Source organism: Rhagoletis zephyria, unplaced genomic scaffold (genome assembly GCF_001687245.7).
Source record: "Rhagoletis zephyria isolate East Lansing unplaced genomic scaffold, Rhagoletis_zephyria_1.1 Rzeph_scaffold_00012, whole genome shotgun sequence".
Classification (NCBI taxonomy): domain Eukaryota; kingdom Metazoa; phylum Arthropoda; class Insecta; order Diptera; family Tephritidae; genus Rhagoletis; species Rhagoletis zephyria.
The window spans coordinates 61,980-81,967 of NW_016157096.1; the positions used below are offsets into that span (position 1 = coordinate 61,980).

The following is a 19,988-nucleotide window of genomic DNA, read 5'->3' on the forward strand; positions in this document are numbered from 1 at the left end:
ATTGGTCCCCAATTGCATTCTCTGGGGGTTTTGGCGGAGCTATAAAATATTGTTACCATGAAAAAATGGTCAAAGAAACAATTGGGTATTATTATTGGGAATCATCAGAAGGGGAAACAATTTTTTCCATCGAAAAATATTGATTTTCCAGAATTCTACAATATTTCTACGAAAAGTTGTTTTTTTCCCCCATATAAAAAACTTTGAGCGCTTTCAGCACTCCTTTAATATTTTTTGATTCCAAAATAAAAAATAGGGGTATATATTTTCGGTACAGAACAATCCATTAAAATTCCGACCTTACTTTTTCACATGCATTTTTGGACCACTCTAATGTACATACATATTTAAATACATATGTATGTATGTATGTATATATAGTACCTATATATGTATATGTATACTATGTCACTAGCTGAAAGTGAAAAGTTGCTTAGTCCAGTTGTTTTTTTTTTAATTTTGTTGGAGAGAAAAAAACCTTTCATACTCATTTTCTTCAAGCCCTTGATTTGCAAAAAAAAATGTAGTACGTGTAGTTTTCTCGTACTCCAAGCTTAAATCACTGTAAATGAGTCCAATTCCACAATGTTGATGAACAATTTTCCTGTTCTTTGGGAGGTATCACATTATAAAAAAAAAAACGGACTTAGCAACTTTTCACTCTAAGCTGAAGTATGTACATATTTGTATGTGAACGCATGGATATAAATATATATATATTTACATTAGGTTCTTGCCTGATTTCAAAAATGTTCCCCGGGTTTGTTGGTGAGTTCCATGTTCGCACCGAGTTTGTTGAGGGTTGGTAAAGGGACTACAGAAATATCGAAAGGAAGAAGAAGGCAGAAGGAAAAATTCAAAAATTTGATTTGGCTTGCATATTTGGACTACCCTAATGTACTTCTGAGTTTTAACTAGAATTTGGTTATTTAAAGGAAGAAAAGCAAACAGCTACATACTTAAAAAAATATGTGTAGCATGTATTGTGTACATATGTTTGTACATAATTTCTTTTAAAATATTTAAATTTTAGACAATTATGTAATTATGTATGTACATACATACATACATACTAACCGATAGCAGCAGATATGTAAATAAGGACCGACAATGAGTCTAAATTACATTCACGTGCGTTTTCACAGAAGTATAAAAGGGACTTTATAAGCTGGCCTAAAATGCTACGCTGTTATCTTAGTGTTTAATAATTAATGGCCTTGGAGTGCGTATTCCCACAAATATTTTGGAAACATTCTTATAAACTTATTATTTGAAGTTTTATTTTTAGTGGATTTTGTAATTAATTTTTTTATGTTTTTACAAAAATATATGTACATACATACATATGTAGATATGTATTTAGTTTTCTATATCCTAATAAAACATGTATCTATGTATTTCTTTTTTAGCGCTACAATGTCCCAACCATCACAACATCTACCTCCGCAACCAATTCCCATTGCGGTGATCAATCGGGCACCACCGCCAAAAACAGCCGCCGAAGAGCGACGTGCGAGCTTTGCGCGACGCGCTGAAAGTTTGGTGGAGCGGGTGAGAGTATTGAATCAAATCTATGAGGTATCAAATGACCAAGCGTGAGATTTATTTGATTATTTCCTTAAAATGTTCCCCATTTTCCAATTGATCCGTTGCTAAGGAGTAGTGACTCTGCAAATTGCAAAACAAAAATTTTTTTATTAAATTTTATATGTATATAATCCTTGCTTTGTTGCTAGAAAATTCGCCGGCTTAGGAGCATTTCATCATATGTACGTACAAATTTGTCAAAAGAACGTTATGGCGTTAAAACATCAAAATCGAGTTTAACTTTTTAAGCAGCTGGCAACCCTTTTCATAAATCAAAACAATTCTCCAAATGTTAGTCAGCGTTATAAGTTCTAACTTCAACAAATAAAACCTTAATGCACATCTAAAGGGATTCTCTTGTGCAATAAGGTTTAGTTCTTTTGAAAAGGGTTGCCACCTATTAAAATATTAAATTCAAATTATTTAATCAGTTCAACCACGTATTACATTACAGGTGTCAATCGAAATAGATTTCAAAGGGGGTTTTTTCTAAACAACATGTAGGAGGGTTGCCACCTGCTGAAAATATCAAATTACACTTGAATTAAGGGAATTATTTATTTGAAATATGGATCACAATCTGAGTGCCAGATAAAAGTTGTTAAGGAAGGTTGTAGTTTGAAAATCCATTAAGAGGGTTGCCACCTGTTTAAAAAGTCAAAATAAATTAAATGATACAAAAGTTTTATGAAATATTAAAAGATGGGCGTCAATCGGAATAGTGTTAACGAATCTTTAGTATGAATATTTGAGGTGTTTTAAGAAGGGCTGCCATCTTTTTAAGATTTTAATTAAACTCAAATTATTTGAAAAGTTAAATAAATTTTTTCAATACGGGTATAAATAGAAAAGGTTTTGTAAAGGCTTCATGTATGTTTAAAAAATTAAATTCAACTTGAATTAAAGGAATTAGGTATCACAACATGGGCGTCAGACAAAAGAGGTTCAAGGTTTTTGTTTGAAAATATTTTGAAGAGGGTTGCCACCTGTTTAAAAAGTGAAGTCAATTAAAATTAATTGAAAAGTTAAATGAATTATTAAAATACCGATATTAATCGAAAGTACTTTGACAATGATTTATTACTTTTCTTCCTGTAAAAGGTTTGCCACCTGTTCAAAAATCATATCCAACTTGAATTAAAGGTATCAGGTATCTAATTGAAGTATGTATCACAATATGAGTATCAGATAAAAGCTGCTTTACTGTGAAAAAAGGGTTTAAATAAATAAAATGTGAAAATCTCTTAAGTATCTAAGTCAAAGAAAAGTGCACTTAAATAATTCATCAAATTTTAATCTAATTATGTACTTATAACGACACACCCAAAACTGACAAAACGTTACCGAGTTTAGAAAATTTAAATTTTTAGGCATACAACGTGCATGATCAAAATTAGCATATGCGAAAACATCTGCTTAGCCTAAGTAGATGAAGAACGTACATACATACATACCCTGCAGGAAATGGGACTAGTTTGTAGCTAACTATTAACTAACTAGATTTAAAATTAGTTTTGTCATAGCTAATTAAAAGTTAGGTATTTATCGAACTCCCGCAAAAAAAGCTAACTAGAAGTTGGATATTTTAATCAAATGATCATTTTTTTTCTGCAGGGTATTTACTTATGGGCCTAACTGCGCAGCAATTCCAAAGCCGTATGTATGGAATCCCCGGATTTGATATTTGAGTTGATTCCATTTATTTGATTTAAGAGTCTTATCAATTATTCAAATCACAGTTGGTTAGGAAAATTGCTACAAAAATGACTTACACAAGGAACAATTATTATGTATGTATATGATTAAGCCAATAGGCATGAGTACTTTAATTTAAATACAAACACATACATACATACATACAATAAGTAGTGGGCTTGTTGATAAATGTTTTTGGCGCTGCACATTGCATTGGACAGTGTAATTAATTGGTTCGGTAAACAAAGTTGGATACTTGTGTACGTACATACCATACATACATACATACACTTATATTGGGACAAGTATGGGTGGCATGCGTACTTGACATTGGCATATTGTGCACTTACACACATACATATGTATATTTGTATGGATTTATGTAGCCGGTTTAATTAATCGTGAATTGAATATATTTCACAGACGTTGATGCAAAGATATTCAGTCTACAAATAAATTAATATACATATATCTCTACATCTATGAAAGTACATATCAGACATCTGCAGCGGGTGCATGATTTTCGTGTATACTCGATCATCTAACAAAACCCGTTTGGCATCGTTCTCTGTATACGAGCAGAAGTATTGTTCGTTATCGACTGAGCTCAAGACGAACATGTTGGCCACAACACCCGATTGCTTTTCATACATACTTGATTGGGTTCGGGTGCTTTGCAGCTCAATATACCCGGGTGTTCGAGTTTCAACCCGAGTGTGCACAAAATTTTCTTGATTGGCTTATGACGTTTTTGTTTCTACAAAAAATGTTGCCTTCTCATCGCGGTGTTCTTAGTTTTTGTGCGTAGAGGGTAAAGAGAAGGTTGAATTTTTCGGTAGTTTGTTTAAGTGTACATTTAACCATTTCTTATATTTTTGCTCATACAAAATGCGGCATCACGACGCCTACATCCATTTAGGTATAAATGTGTGTAGATCGGCAATGCCCAAGCCCTATACACTCGGTGCACATTTATTTTTTGTAAAAGTACTTATGTACCTACATAGTTTTAGGCTGTGTTCTAATATATACACACACAGCTTTCCACGCGAAACTATACGAAATAGATGCAAAAACATTTTTGTCTACTTCGCTTCTAATTTTTTCATTGCGTATGCACAAGCACAAAGCAACAACATTTTCGTATGCTTTGTGGGAACATATTGGCGCCAGTTACCTTCAGCGTAAATTTCTTTGTTGTCCTGCATTTTATCGCAATGTTCGGGTGTCCGTTTCATTGTTACACAAATTTTCGGGTTAGCTGCGGGTGTCCGAGTGTGGTGTTCGCTTGTGCTCAATTTATAGCGAGGGTGATCGAACAGACTCGTTCGTAACCAAAGCAGCTGTCGGGTATGCATCTCGATCGAACACATAGTAGCCGAGTGTGGCGTTCGCTTGTGCTTGATTTTTAGTGAGTGTGATCAAAAAGGCTCGATCATACTCAAAGCTGTTCTCTGGTACATATGTATGTATGTATGTATATATGTTTGTAGGTATGTTTGCATGACATTTTTAATTACAACAATGTAGTTTTGTATTTATGGAAGTTCAATAGCGATAAAAACATCAATCAGCCTATCGAATCGTTATCTTTTCCTCGGTAAACTCTGGGTTATCTTACCTACAGACATTGCACTTCGTGTCGTAAGTCAAGGGCATAGCATTTAAGAAAATTAAACGATGAATTAGAAAATTTCTCAACTTGTGCCTACACTTCAAAGCCTTAACCATAGTTTTCTTACTTATGCATATGTATGTATGTACATTAGGGGGTTACAAAAATAAACAGAAAAATCTACTTTTTGACATTTTCTTGCTGCCATCCCCAGAATTATAGAAAATGGAAAATAAGGAGACTCTTTTGAAATCGGTTTTACCATTTAACCGATGCAATGGGCCTTTCAAGTTTTCCATATATTTCATGCGTTGAAAATAAATTTTTTTCGTGAAATTGCTACAAAATCTTGAAAAATAAATATTGTTTGATCGAATTTTTAATTCCCTTCCAGTAGAATTTTGAAAAAAATTTCACTCTAAAATTTGACTATTTTCTCAAATCGCCTGGTTACCATGAAAAAATAAGTGTGTGCTTTAGCTTACACCATAACCATACTTTTTACATTTATATGGTTAATTTTTTACAACAGTTCAACAAACTCTAATATATATAAATATTTATACATACATGTGAGTTAAACAGCGCAATCGCTTAATAAATGTACTAATGAATTAATACATGTCCTTATATTACAAAATGTGTCCTCACTTCCATTCATATTTGAAAACATTACCTAAGTTTTTTCATAAGTCAAATTTTGATAGCTAATTTTTTAATTGTTGGAAGTCTTGCAGCTAAAATTTTTACAAATAAGAATTTATATCTATCAACAGATCTTTCACATTTGGAAAATGTAAAATAAATAATACTGTGATTTATTCTTGTTTTCTTCTAACTATGGATTATTGAACCAGGATTCTTAAATATATTTGAAAAATTTCAAATATTTTTTTGTGTGATATATCGATATTTCAAAAACGATACTAACGATACGACGATTTTTCCAATTTCGCCATTTCGATATATGAAAAAGTGACATTTTTGAAAATATTTTTTACTACCCTAATGTACATACATACATATGTAAGTCTGCAGTATGTTAGTTTTGCTTCTTGCTGTTTATAGGTGGGTGTGTTACGTCGATTGTTGTGTTGTTGTTGTTGTTTCGAATGTACGCTTGTGGCTGAATAATTGCCCATGTAGTGAAATTTATTTATTAAATGCAAACAATTTTTTTCCGTTCGTTTTCCTTCATTCATTTTTACTCATCTTTGGGTAGGTGCGATTACTTAGAAGAATAATTGCGGTTTGCTCGATTGTCGTCAGCAAGAATGAATAAATATGCAATTGGAATGGTTTATGTAAACACATTACACTCACATTCCATTCAAATGAAACTCTTTCTCTTCCAAGCGATACATTACAATTTTGTCTTTTTTTTTTTGACTGACTCCGAAAAATTGTGGTTTTGTTATGTTTTTGGTTAGAACTTGGGCGGTATATTTATGAAAAATATAACAAAAAATCTCGAATTTAGCTCGAAAACGTTCCGAATATTTAAAAAAATCAACACGTGTTTTTTTTGTATTTCCATCTACATATGTATACTTGAGCTAAGCTCTATATATTAGTGGAACGAACTGAAAACATTAAATTTGTTCAACAATCACTTTGAACACTTGTAAATAACTTACTGAACTATTTTTAAAATTTTCACTTTGTAAAACAATATGCAAAGCCATAAACAATTAAGAAATCAACAGACGATTAACACTAAAATCACGTTTACAAAACTAAAAATAAATGATCCATAAATTCTGGCATTCATTCACCAAATACACAATTTAGTAAATGTGTATGTACATAAATTTGAAAAACATTTTTTTCGTTTTTCTTTGTTTTGTTTGTAAATATTTATGACTTGGTGTGTGAAATCGCACTACAAGTGCAGTAAATAAATACAAATTTGAATGAATAAATACGCTGCAGTAAAGTGAATTTAGTTACTATTAAGGAACAATGCTACAAATTTTAAGGAGGGAAAGGGATTGAATAGCATATACATACATATGTAAAATTTCTCAACCAGTTTATAAATACATTTTTTGTAAATATATACAATACTTGAATGATCGATAGAACACTCTGTAGTACCTGACTTTACCGCATAAAAATTAGTTGTATGCATTTAGCTACTATTTGGTTTGCTTGAAATTATTTGATTACTCCTGATTACTATTTTGCCTATTTCACACTGTAAAATTTACCACATTCTCTTTCTTGTTTGTTAGGATGAAACTGCAATCTTTCGCCAGCCAGAATATCACCGCAACGCCTATTAGGCTTTAGCTGTAAGCTTTTTAACGAAAATTTAATAAACACAAATTTACTTACAAAACTAGAAATTGCACCAAATTTCGTTATTTTATTGCCATTTATTTCTACAACTATCATAATTTTTATTTATTTTTCTATTAAAATTTCTTGCCGCTTGAATTGTTATCCATAATTCACCGCTTAAAATAATAGGCAATTAATTAAAGAAATTAATGTTGTTTGTATGTACGTATGGGCATATTTAGATACTAGATTCCCAACTACATAGTATTAAGAGATGCCTAAATAAATGTTGCCAAATACTGAAATAAAAAATTGGTATTTAGGAGATGCTAAACACTGAATATAAATATACTACCCAATACTAAAACAACTAAGGTATGTATTCAGCTTCTTCTCCTCCTTGTGGTATGCGTCTTAATGTTATAATACAAATGGAGAGGCCTACAGTTACACGCCGCCGCCGAGGGGCGACTGGTGTTAGAAAAAACTTTTTCTAATTTAGATGTTGCTCAGACCAGGTATTGAACCCAGGTCCTACGAAGTGGTAGTACGCACCTCTAACATTTACTAAATGGCTTAGAAAAGGAAAACAATTTTTTAAATATTGAAATTACAAGAAATGTTTTGCCATTTTCGGGATTATTCGAAACTCTTCCAAGATTTGCTTCGGGACTTTTCGAGCTTCTCATTTTTTTTACTATTCGAAATTTTGTAATTACTTTTAGGATTCTCGCCAGATTTTTTCAGGACTTTCCGGAAATTTTCGCGTTTTCTGTTTTGGGTTATTTCGGGACTTTCGGTACCTTTATGGATTATCTTTTCGGGATTTTTTAGGAAATGTGTATAATATTTCGGATTTTTTTTTTGCACTTTTAGGGATTGGATTCTGCGTGTTTACTTTTCCAGCTCTTTTGGTACGTTTCCGAACTTTTTCGGGTACTAAGTATATTTTAAATATTAAGCCGTTCAGAAAAAGAAAACAAAATCGGTAAATTTAGTTCTTTTTGAATGTCTTGCCGAAAAATGGTACATTCTCATTGCCTCTCAAAGAAGAGGGCAACGGCAAGGCAACATTTTTTGTAGAAAAGTAAACCACATTGGTATTTTTGGGGCTTCTTTGTTGTTTAGGACTATTCCGGAATCTTTGTGTTTTTTGTTTTGGATTCTTTGGGTATTTTTCAAAAAGTTCAGGGATGCATTCAGGATTTTTTTTGACTTTTGCAGAGCTTCTATGAACTTTTCATTTTCTCTTTTTTTAATTCTTTTGAAAATTTCGTGACCTTTATAGAACCATTTCGGGATTTTGTGGATTATTTCGGGACTCATTTTTTATTAAAGTGATTTTTAAGAAGTTTGGGAACTTTAAGGGAATTTTCTTGTTTTATTTGTCGGGATTTTCTGGACTTCCAGATTTTTCTGAACTATTTCGGGATTTTTGGGATTATGTATTTCAGCCAAAATACTAAGTGCTTTCGTACGAGGTATTTCGTTAGGTAAAAGAATGTAACTAATTTTGTATTTAGTATTTAGAGCTGTGAAGATAGCAAAATATATTTACTTAAAGTATTTAGCATAATTAAAGTATGTAAATACTATCATACTCGGTATGTACTTAATTGCATACTTGGTAAGTATTTCATTTTTCGTTTTTGTTGTTTCCGACAGGGTGGGTGCCTGATGTATTTTGGATTGAATTTCCCTTATCCCGTGTCGAATTTGGTTTGGAGACTAACAGGTCTATTCTGCACGTTACCGAAAATTTTGTGACCGGAAAATTTTATCACCAAAAAATGTTACCACTCTTGTCACCGCGATTCTAGGTACGTTGGTAATGCAGTGAAATTCCTATTTGCAATATTTTGTTACCAGCTTATGAGATGGTAACCAACTTTACCGGTTACAAGAGAGCACAGAATGCGAAAAAGGTTTAAAAATTGACTGACACTTTAATTACCGGTTACAAAATTTATGTTACCAGCGCAGAATAGACCTGTAAATGCTTTTTTACTTTGTATACAAATAAATACATACTTTCATAAATACTTACTTACATTTGTACATCGAATTTTGTTGACAAATGCGATTCTTTTCTGCGCAAAAACTCTGCCATAAAATATGCATTTTATTTTAATTTGTTTTTGTAGTGAACTTTTTGAACTGTCACTGCGTAACGATCACATCATTTAATTAAAGCGCTTTCAACCCAAATCAAACATTAAAATTATTTGGAGGACAATAAAACATACAAACAAACGTACATAGATATGTACATATGTATATGCATGACATTTTGCTAAAGAAGCTTAAGTGAAGGCGGCTAGCTGCCCTTATAAACTCACACTGAATCTAAAAAACTTAAGAAAAATGCGATTTTCAATGTTTTTGTTTTTAATTATTTCGAAACAAATATTTTTTGGTAAAATTTACAATAATTTCTTTTTATAATACATATACTACAAATGTATGTGTGTATGCATAACTAATCTTAAAGTCGTATGGTTTCGAAACTTTGGCCTATTTTAATTGTGAGTTATTTTACTCTGTTTTTTGTTAGTGCAATATCTGCGCTCCTATTGTTTACTCTGTAATTTACTTTGAATTAATAGATGTGAGAAGACGACTGCTCAATTAAGTCTGCATAAATACATACATAAGTATTTTAAGCATTAGGCTGCCTCATAAGCCATACAAATTTCTGCTTTGTTTTGTTTTTTTTTACAAAAGCGAATATAAAAATTTTATCAATTTATAAATTTTACCAAAAAACTTAATTCATTGTCATTTGTCAGCTGAAAAGTGTTGAAAATAATTGAAAAATTTCAACATTTTTTTCCACAAAATAAACCTAAGAAAATAAAAAATGTAAATTTAAAAGCAGTGTTTAAGGGACTTTCCTAAATCGTTAAAAATTTATAACACAATTTTTGATGTAATTTAATAACTACCTTGTGCAAGTTGTAAGAAATTCTAAATATGTACTAATTCATTCTGATTCTTCATTTTGCGATTCAGAAAGTGCGAGAATGAGTATTAACTGTCAAAATTGTACACACTTCTCTACCGTAAAACTCACAGCATTTTACAACGCTTTTATCAACTTGCAATGTTGTGTGCCCAGACACCATATGTAACTATAAAACCTTTGGTTTGCAAAGTTCCTATCAGTTCCTATAAAAAAGTCTAGCACATAGGGCGACATCTCGGTTGAGAGGTAGATGTCGCCCTATGTACTACATACGCTACAGCGGAACGACATGCCATTTCTTTAAATGAAATTAATTGGTGATCATATGTATATGCATGTGTGTGCACCAATCTATTAATATCGTTGAATTATTTTAATATCTATTGCAAAATTTTATACAGATAAGACTAAAAAGTAGAAAATGAATAATATAACAAAAAACTTTTTAATATACATACAACGCTTTTATAAATGGACTAAAAAGTAGAAAATAATAAATTTCAGTCTCATAGAATTTGTTTTGAAAACTTTTGATTTTGAAATTTTAGCAATAGTCATTATAAACAATTTATGAGATTGAAAATGAAAAGCGTATTGAAAGTTACAAAAAAAAGCTCGCTTTATAAAAAAATACATATGAAAACATGACCTTTTTCAATTGGTACACACTTTTTGCCATTTGAAGGCCTAGTGAAAATTTGGCATATGGCTATTAATTGAAAAAGCTTTATATGACCAAGTGTACAGCTAAAATATTAAAAAAATACAATATTTGTTGTGGAAGATTATACCTTTGCATGACACATCGAACACGAAAATCGAGATTATACATTACATACACCCCTTGTGATGCACCCCGTTTCAACATTATAAACGTACCTCATGCTGAGAAATTTTACCAACTAATTTTTGTATTTTTTTTTTAAATGCGTAGAGTTTATTCTTAACCAAAAACCGTATACATATGTAAATCCAAGTTTCAAACTTTGTGCAATATAAAGAAAAAACAATTTTCGTAAAAACAATTTAACTTGATTTTTTAGAAAGATTATGAATATGCACGTTTGTAGCCCATTTAATTTTTTTATAAAAAATTGCAAGTTTGGCGTATCTAGGAATTTTTTTCTTCCACGTAAAAATATGGTTTGTATGGAAGAAAATGCACAACACCGTTTGCAAAAAAATTGGTAAAAATTCAACGGGAAGCCCTAGCTTCTTCAAATTTGTAAATACAAAGTTTTAAGCGATTTGCGAAAAATATATAAAGGCGACTTATAGCGCCCGAAACCCCGAAAGCGTAATATTTTGCCGCTTTTGCCTTTTTGCCTGTTTCTTTCAAATCTAAAATATTTGGAACCTTTTTTTCATTAAATACCACTAAGGGCCGCTTAAAAATCTTATAAAGGAAACTTACGCCTACATTGGAAAGAATTATATAAACATTTTCTAAAAAATCAAGGAAAATAGGCATAAAACTTTAATAAATTCTTGGAATAATTTAATTTAATTTTATTAAAATTCTTTTTTTGTTTAATCCTTTATTATCTGAGCGCATCTTTTATATAAAAAATTTTTTCTGAAAAAAATCGAAATTCTTAGTTAATTTAATAATTTATTTTTGAGCTATAGGCCGCATGTTAAATGAAACATTAAATGTTTTTCTGCTTTATTTACTTTTTAGTTTTATTTTGGTCGATATTTCGCTTTCAGTCTGAAGGCATCTTCAGGAACTATTAGCTTTGTCCGGTCGGGCTCCACCTCTGTTTCCGACTAAAAATTTTGTGGTCAAAAATTTAATTTAATTGCATGGAATTTTTTGGTGGTTGCTTGGTGGTAGTGTTAAAACCCTTCGCTTGGAAAAGCAGAAATTTTTGTTCGTGCGGCATCCTAATATACATACATGCACGCATACAGCATACACATGTGGTCACATAAGAAAATAATTATTTGGTGTCATTTAATTAATTGACCGTCCGGTCAATGCTTTTATACTCACGCACACCCAAATGCTTTGCTCGTAGAAAACTATTGTAAACAATTGTACATGCATACATAAATACATATGCATGGATATATATGTACATTGTACATATATGTATTTCTACCTTTTTATTCTAATTGCAAAATTCTTTATACAAGTTTATATAAAGAGAATCCAAAAAGTGCAAATGGCGTAAAATTTTTTTTTTAGGTCTTGAAGATTTCTTAAAACTTCGAGATTCACAATAAAAATAAAAGAAAATTTAAGAAAAAAATATGCCACTTATTTTAGAGATTAAATCTTTGTCAACGAACGTACGTAAAGAAGCTCTTTTTCCGGCAAAAATGTATCAACCATATTTTGTTGTTATTGTGAATCACCTATAAATAATTCAACTATGCAGTTATATTCACATATTCACATGTAATAAATAAAACAATATTATTTTTTATACATTAGGTAGGTCCTTAAAATATGACGCTCATGGAGCCCCCCTTTAGTTTGTTTTACGTACAAAATAAAGACATTCTCGAAAATTTAAAAATTAAATCAAAAGATTTGGGCGCCGCCACCAGAACTTGGAAAAACAAATTTTAATTGCAAAAATTCTATAGCTATAAGCTATATAAAGATATATGTAAACTTATATAAAAACTATTTATAAAATTTAAAATAAAAATTTTAGAAAAAAATTTAGATTTCGAACCCTGCAGTGCCTGCTATTTTTTTTTTTTTAATTTTGACATTTGCGTGGATGTAATTATTTTGTACGTAGACCGCCCAGACATACTTATGTACATACATACATATACAATATATAAAAATTTTCATACTTTTGCATAGATATGTATGTTTACGCATCTTTTGCGCCTCCAAATTCACCAGAAAGCACGCGAATATAACGAGCAAAATAAATAAACGATGGTGGTATTGCATTTACAGCTTGAGCTTTTATGAAGCAAAGTATAAACATATCAACACATCTGCTCATTTGCACATACGTACATTTATGGCCTTTCACTCACATTTAAAAGCGTAAGTGCTCGTATACAGTTATGCACCCTGATAAGTGTTTTCTGTGTACGGTATAAACTTTTTAGGGGCATGGCAAAGCTTTTACTTTTTTTTATACAAGCACATACGTACATACATGCGCACATACATATATGAATGCAAATACATATATATTTACATTGTATTTAGTTTAAAAAATGAGCAAAGATTTTGCGCACTTTAAGCCTCTCTTAAAAGCTTTTAGAAAGCTCTATTTAATTTACAACAACGTCTTCAGATGGCTGTGTGCTTTAAGCATATTCAATGTTGCTACATGAGTAGGCGTAGAACAATGAAAATAATTAAGCACCTATATATAAAACTTAATTTTAACTAATTAATAATGCCACGGTATTAAATCCAGTCATTGAAAGATTGCTCATACGCACTGGCCCACTGCAGTCATAATTTACACATATCGACCTCTTACGCGAAATTATCGTATGTGCCATTTTTTCGAAATTGACTTTTTTATCTAAATTTGTTTTACACCCCACAATGTATAACTTGGTAAAATATTGTAACTGAAAACCCAAAGTTACGCCATTTTACTGTATATTTTATCTTACATATGTTATAATGCATTTTTTTCTTGTTAGCGAAAATATGGTATGTGCCATACAAAAGTACATATTTTGTTTTTCGATAAAGAAAAAATAAATAAAAAATAGTTTAAAGCATAAAAAACGCTCTCCTGTAAAATTTTTGTTTAGCATGATGATACAAAAAAAAACAAGGTAAAATCATTCTCTCAATTCTTCGGCCATGATTTTTTCTGACGTCTTCAAGCATTTGAAAATCACATGAAATTGAAAATAAAAAAATTAAATTGTACAAAATTGTTGTTGTTTGAGATTGAAAATGAGAATATGTGTGTGAGTTTGAATTTTGAATTTTAAAATTATATTGCTTGAAGACGTCAGCTGCCTCGCAATGGTTTTACCTTTCAATGTTTTTTATAATGACTATAACTATGCATTTATACTTATGAAAAGGGTCAAAAAAAAGCAAGAAAAAAGAAAATTTAAGCGCTTAGATAAAACTAAAACATTGGTAAATATTCTCAAATAATAAAGATCTCGGATGGTCGTTTAAGAGCGTTGAATGGACGGAGAACGGACCTTTCATTATCCACTGATGTGACTGGACAGAATTTAAAATCAGATATTTCGAATTATGTTAAAGCATGGATGCATTTTTCACTTTATTACTATTATTAAAAATGATGCGGTTTATGTTACACAAATAATCAAATCCTTAATTTTTTTTAGAAACTGAATTTAATTTGTGTAAATATTCCTTATTCGCCATTTGAGATAAATAACTTTTAGTGTCTTTAATCACACCAATGCCTTCCCACAGAGACAAAAAGCAATTTCAGTTGGATATATCGCTATAATAAATTTAAATGGTTCTTGAAAACCAAACTCCTAAAAATTGACTGCGATGGCAAAGTACTAAGTCAAGCAACAGAAATAATGAAAACAATTTCCTGCAATTTTTATTGACAGCTGGAAGCGAAGCTTAATAGATAGAAGAAATTAGTAAAATTTGATATTATTCACCCCTCTTCCGCAGCTTTTATGTGAACCTTCAGCTCTGCATAGCTCGATTTTTATGTGCGAAGCCATGCGAAAATGATTTTTTATGATTAAGTCGGGATTTTGGGCATGCCAGTAAAATGTTCGCTAAACTTTGGAACGGAATTATAAACTAATTATACAATTTATTTCGTTTAAAAAGTTCATAACAAGTCACTGTTACACTGAGTTTATTTATTTTTCAAAAGTGTAAATATTCTGTACACTTTAAACAATTTGCGTATTTCTTCTTTTTCGTACAAATTCCGTGCTTCCATTCTTCGCCATTGTTTACCTTCATAACACCGCCCCCATTATTTTAACATAAGCAATCAATTTTACTGCTACACCTTTTTGTTCGCTCATTTATCTTTTTTATTCTATTTGATCTGCCATAAAGGGCGGCCAACAATCCACAAAACAAACACACGAAACGGACATACATAGTTATAAATTTATATATCGCCATAGGTATATGGGCATGGACGAGTACATATGGTATGTCCCTATAAACTTTTGCGTGCACATATTTATATTGGAAATTATTGTATATACCAGCATCACTTGCTATTTGGCAGTGTGTATAGGTCTTAACCTTGCTTGGCCACCTTTTTTTCTCACTCATGTACAAAAAAAAAAAATTAGACAATGAATGAATGGCAAGATAGCAACAGCTGCCATTTGAAAATTTCGTAAGCTTCATTACATACATACAGACACATATAAACATGTTTTGGGGCGCGACCAAAATGTTGCATCACAATAATAATAAAAATGACCAGCTGTTGATTATCTACACAACATACATATGTAAATGTACGTATGTTATTATTTCCGCTGTTAATGGAAATTAATGTACAGTAACAATACCATAGAAATAACTCTGCGAACTCGTGCGCCATAATGACCCTCTGCAGCCAAAAATTACTGCCACATAATTCTTTTTATTGTCTATTGTATTTGCTTTTCTTCTAATTTTTGGCTACTGTTTTTAGGCATGTTAGGTTAGATTAGAGTGACGCGTTTTGATTTGGGCGCAACACTAGCAGAGATAATGTTCGCCACCTCTTTGCCCAAATTTGCCTGGTTTTATGGAAGGTGGTTTCCATAGCCTAAATACCTGGTATTTACCTCCTCGATGAGTTTAGCTTTTAATCTCTAATTGCAGGAGCATATTGAGCAGAATTCACTTAGGAGTTGTGCCAGAAATCGCTCGGTGTCCAGAAACCCATACAATAGTCAAGGAGCGTTTTGATGCCGGTTGGTTGAGAACCCTACTACAAAAAGATTTAATAGCAGCTTGGCTGTGAGAATCTTTTTTTGTTTTGATATGCCGTTCTGGAGGAGCGGAAGTTATATGTCGCTGAGCGGCCTCCATTATGGAGTTAAGCTCGGCTTGAAAAATGCTGCAATGGTCAGGTAAGCAGAAACTGAAGTAAGTAAAATAGAAATAAATTTCAATCAACCGAAAAACGTCGGCGGTGCCGCAGTTATGAGCCATTCCATATGCCTTTGTGAGTTTTAATATTGGCAGCGGTTAACCGCTGCAATTCTGGGTAGAGCTTTAGGTTGTAACTTAAAAAAAGGTACTTTTCAAACTTTTTGATAACGTTGCTCATACGACACGACAAACTTTTGCGCAAGCATAATAAATTATAATTATTAACCAAGATTAAAGCTAGTAAGTATGTAATTACAAACTTTTAATTTACACAAATTCTTAACATGAATATCGGGTTATACTTGGTAAATAGTCTTAAGCCAGTGTTTTTTGTAATGAAATTTTTTGCACCTATTTCAATGTTAGCCAAAAGTTTTAAACCCAGAAAAAGATGTTCGCTGCCTTTTTTCATAAAAAATACTCCTTACCAATGCCTCATTAAATGCACATTTATCTGTATGCCTTGCTATTATTAGCTCATTATGTATGTATTTATGTAGGTATAAATATAAGTAGCTGCAATATTGTATTTGAAATGATAATGCTATTATTTCTAGCACAACGTGATTGCATACACACTTACTCAGATTTATTGTTGTCATTTTAACCGACACTGTGATTATTTTTTGTTGTTTTAAGCTGACGTTTATGTTTTAGGCTCCACCCGCCTGCAAAGTGTTGACTAGGGTCAAGTTAGTAGGCAAGTAATGTCAATCGCCTGATAGGGCATTGAGCTTTGAAAGCTTTTATTCTGCTATAGAAAAATACTAGAGAAACTCAATAGGGGTATTCTCGAAGTCTTGCACGATGCACGGATTGCACGAAATACTATTCCAAATTTCGAGCAAGCAGCGCAATTATGTATCAAATAAGATAACAAGAGACAGGAAAAATAAATAATATAAAAAAAACTTTTTAATATACAACGCTTTTATAAATGGACTAAAAAGTAGAAAATAATATTTCTCAGTCCCATAGAATTTGTTTTGATAACTTTTGATTTTGAAATTTTAGCAAAAGTCATTATAAACAATCTATGAAATTGAAAATGAAAAGCGTGGGGCGCATGTAATACACTTGAATTGATATGAAAAGTAATATATGAATGTATGTATGTGGGTATATGAATAACGACCGCTTAAAATCGATTTCAAAGTTCTACTTTCGCTGTAGAAATTTTAGGTCTACGTTATGTAGTTTGACTATTGTCAATTAAATCGAATGCTTTGTATCGCATGCGCTCCACGTTTTTCATTTTCAATTTCATAGATTGTTTATAATGACTTTTGCTAAAATTTCAAAATCAAAAGTTATCAAAACAAATTCTATGGGACTGAGAAGTATTATTTTCTACTTTTTAGTCCATTTATAAAAGCGTTGTATATTAAAAAGTTTTTTTTATATTATTTATTTTCTACTTTTTAGTCCTGTCTGAATAAAATTTTGCAATAGATATTAAAATAATTCAACGATATTAATAGAAAGGTGCACACACATGCATTTACATATGTATGTACATACAAACGAGCACCAATTAATTTTATTTAAAGAAATGGCGTGTCGTCTATTTCCGCTGTAGCAAACGTAGTACATAGGGCGACATCCAGATGTCATCTACCTCGCCCTATTCACTATGCTTTTTTATAGGAGCTTTTCAAAGCAAAGGTTTTATGGTGTCGGACACACAACATTGAAAGTTTCTGGATCCACAACATTGAAAGTTTCTGGACACACAACATTGCAAGTTGATAAAAGCGTTGTAATAAAAATGAAGTGAGCGAGATGAGAGGAATTAGAGAAACATGTAGCAATTCCGTCAACAAAACAACTAGCACAGGGTCGCATTTGTCTTTTGCTATGCTATTTTGCAAAATATATACATACATGGATTTCGACGTTGCATATTTTGCAGCGATAGGAAATGTTGTTTCCCATGTATTTTGTTGTTGTGTGTTTGCAAGTTATGCAATCCATGCAATCCGTGCTACGTGCAATGGCTTTGCAAGATTTGGAGAATGCCCCTAATATTTTTATACGTATGTACATATACGAAGGGTTTTCAAGTTCAAGGTAGGGTGTGTTGGGGAGAAAAAAGCTAAGTTTGAAAGGTGAATTTCTAGACTGTTTATACTAATTTATGTAAATACTTACATACATACATATAAGTTTGTAAGTTGTATCATATTGAATATGCCAAAAAATTGTTTTCAAATTGAGTTTTAAGCGTAATATTTAAAAAATAAGATAAAATCTACTTCATGCATGCATATAAGGGTGGGCCTTAAAAATATCAACATCTAAATTTCGTATTACACGCCGTTTTTTGTGTTCTACGCACAAATCGAAGTTATCCACGAAAATTTAATAATTTTAAACAAATTTGTTACCAGGGTTTGATATATTCAAAATTTTTCATCGCGTAAATTTGTGAAATGTTTGACTTTTGGCAGCTATAATTTTGCGTATTGAAACTCGCATGTCAAAACAAAAATTTTGCATAATTTTGGCAATTAAAAAAAATTAAAATTTTTTCAAAACTTGGAAGGGGTCCTTCAAAGTTGTTAAAAATTTTAAAATATTCATGGATGTCTTTATTTTGTACAAAGACCCAAATAAAGGGATGGAGATCAACGAGATTTGGAAGAACACAAGTGGAAAATGTGGGGAATGCAGCTAAAGGCAAGTAGCTTCATAACTACAAGATACTCCGAAATCACTTAGTGCAATGACGGAGTGGAAATTATATTCGGTTATCATGATTCTTCGGACTCGAAACGGTGTGCGAACTAACCAAGTATGCATCCGTCGATGGTTAAGGTCAATCGATCGCCCAGAAGGCGGCACAAACTACTAAAAGCGAGTACGCGTCTTATTTTCAGCAGCCTAGAAGTAGAGGTGGCCTTCGGCAAAACAAAAAGACTCCAAAGTCATTGCATGTTGATGCTGTAAAAATTTATTCCATATTTATCTCAGCTTTGGTCGGAAAAGCACAATCTTTTTGATTGCCGATTCCCTGTAGAATGATTTGTTTTTTTGCTTCGTCATCCCATTTCTGTCAGTGGAAAAGATGCGTCGGCACAAGGGTCAAGCAAGGGTCCGTTTGAAAGAAGCATAATAACTCACCCGCCAACTGATGGTCTTCCAAGTCATGATGCACGGCAACCTGAAATTCCGACAATATGTATGCGTTCGAGTCGAGGAGTCTACGAAATATGCTGAGCCGGAGTTAGTGCTAGTAGGATACGACCAAAACATTATTGGTTTTACACAAAACTTTTTTGAAGTAACACAAAAAAAACTGTGTAATGCAAAACTTTTCTCACTGGGTAAATGTAAACATGTTGTGCGTAGGCGTAAGTTACCCTAAAGAGTAAACTTCACCCCAAACTTGAAAGCTCTAAAGCTTTACATACTGGTCCCATACAATTTGCTAGTGAAGTGAGGCCCCACTGCCCACGCAAAGTAAAACGGAAGTAAAAGGAAATTAATAAAATGGCGTTAAAACACAAAATGTATACAAAAACAAATATGAGGGTAAACACAAACATGGCTGAACGAACGTACATACATACATATGTATGCTCGTATGGTTGTGAATGATTGCGTAGGTGTAATGCATAAAAGTATGCAACAAAATGCGATACCGACACATATATCCGACCTTTGGATTGAGGGAAAACAGATTTCTATTTTTTTTGAAGCTTGAATGTTTTCAAATATGTACTTACACGAAAGTAAATACATACGTATGTCATAATAACCCTCTAGGAAAGAGAAGCATTCCCCCC

At 31.9% G+C, this 19,988-nt stretch overlaps 1 protein-coding gene across 2 annotated transcripts in view; it reads left to right on the plus strand.

Moving 5' to 3' along the window:
• Positions 1–19,988, plus strand: part of LOC108358858 (uncharacterized protein ZK1073.1) — a 56,765-nt gene that overhangs the window by 3,181 nt on the left and 33,596 nt on the right. For both annotated transcript variants that reach the window (XM_017610361.1, XM_017610369.1), the window contains exon 2: positions 1,410–1,551. In XM_017610361.1, coding sequence (XP_017465850.1) covers positions 1,417–1,551 — 135 coding nt within the window. In that variant the 5' untranslated portion in view covers positions 1,410–1,416. The remainder of the gene's footprint in view (positions 1–1,409; positions 1,552–19,988) is intronic.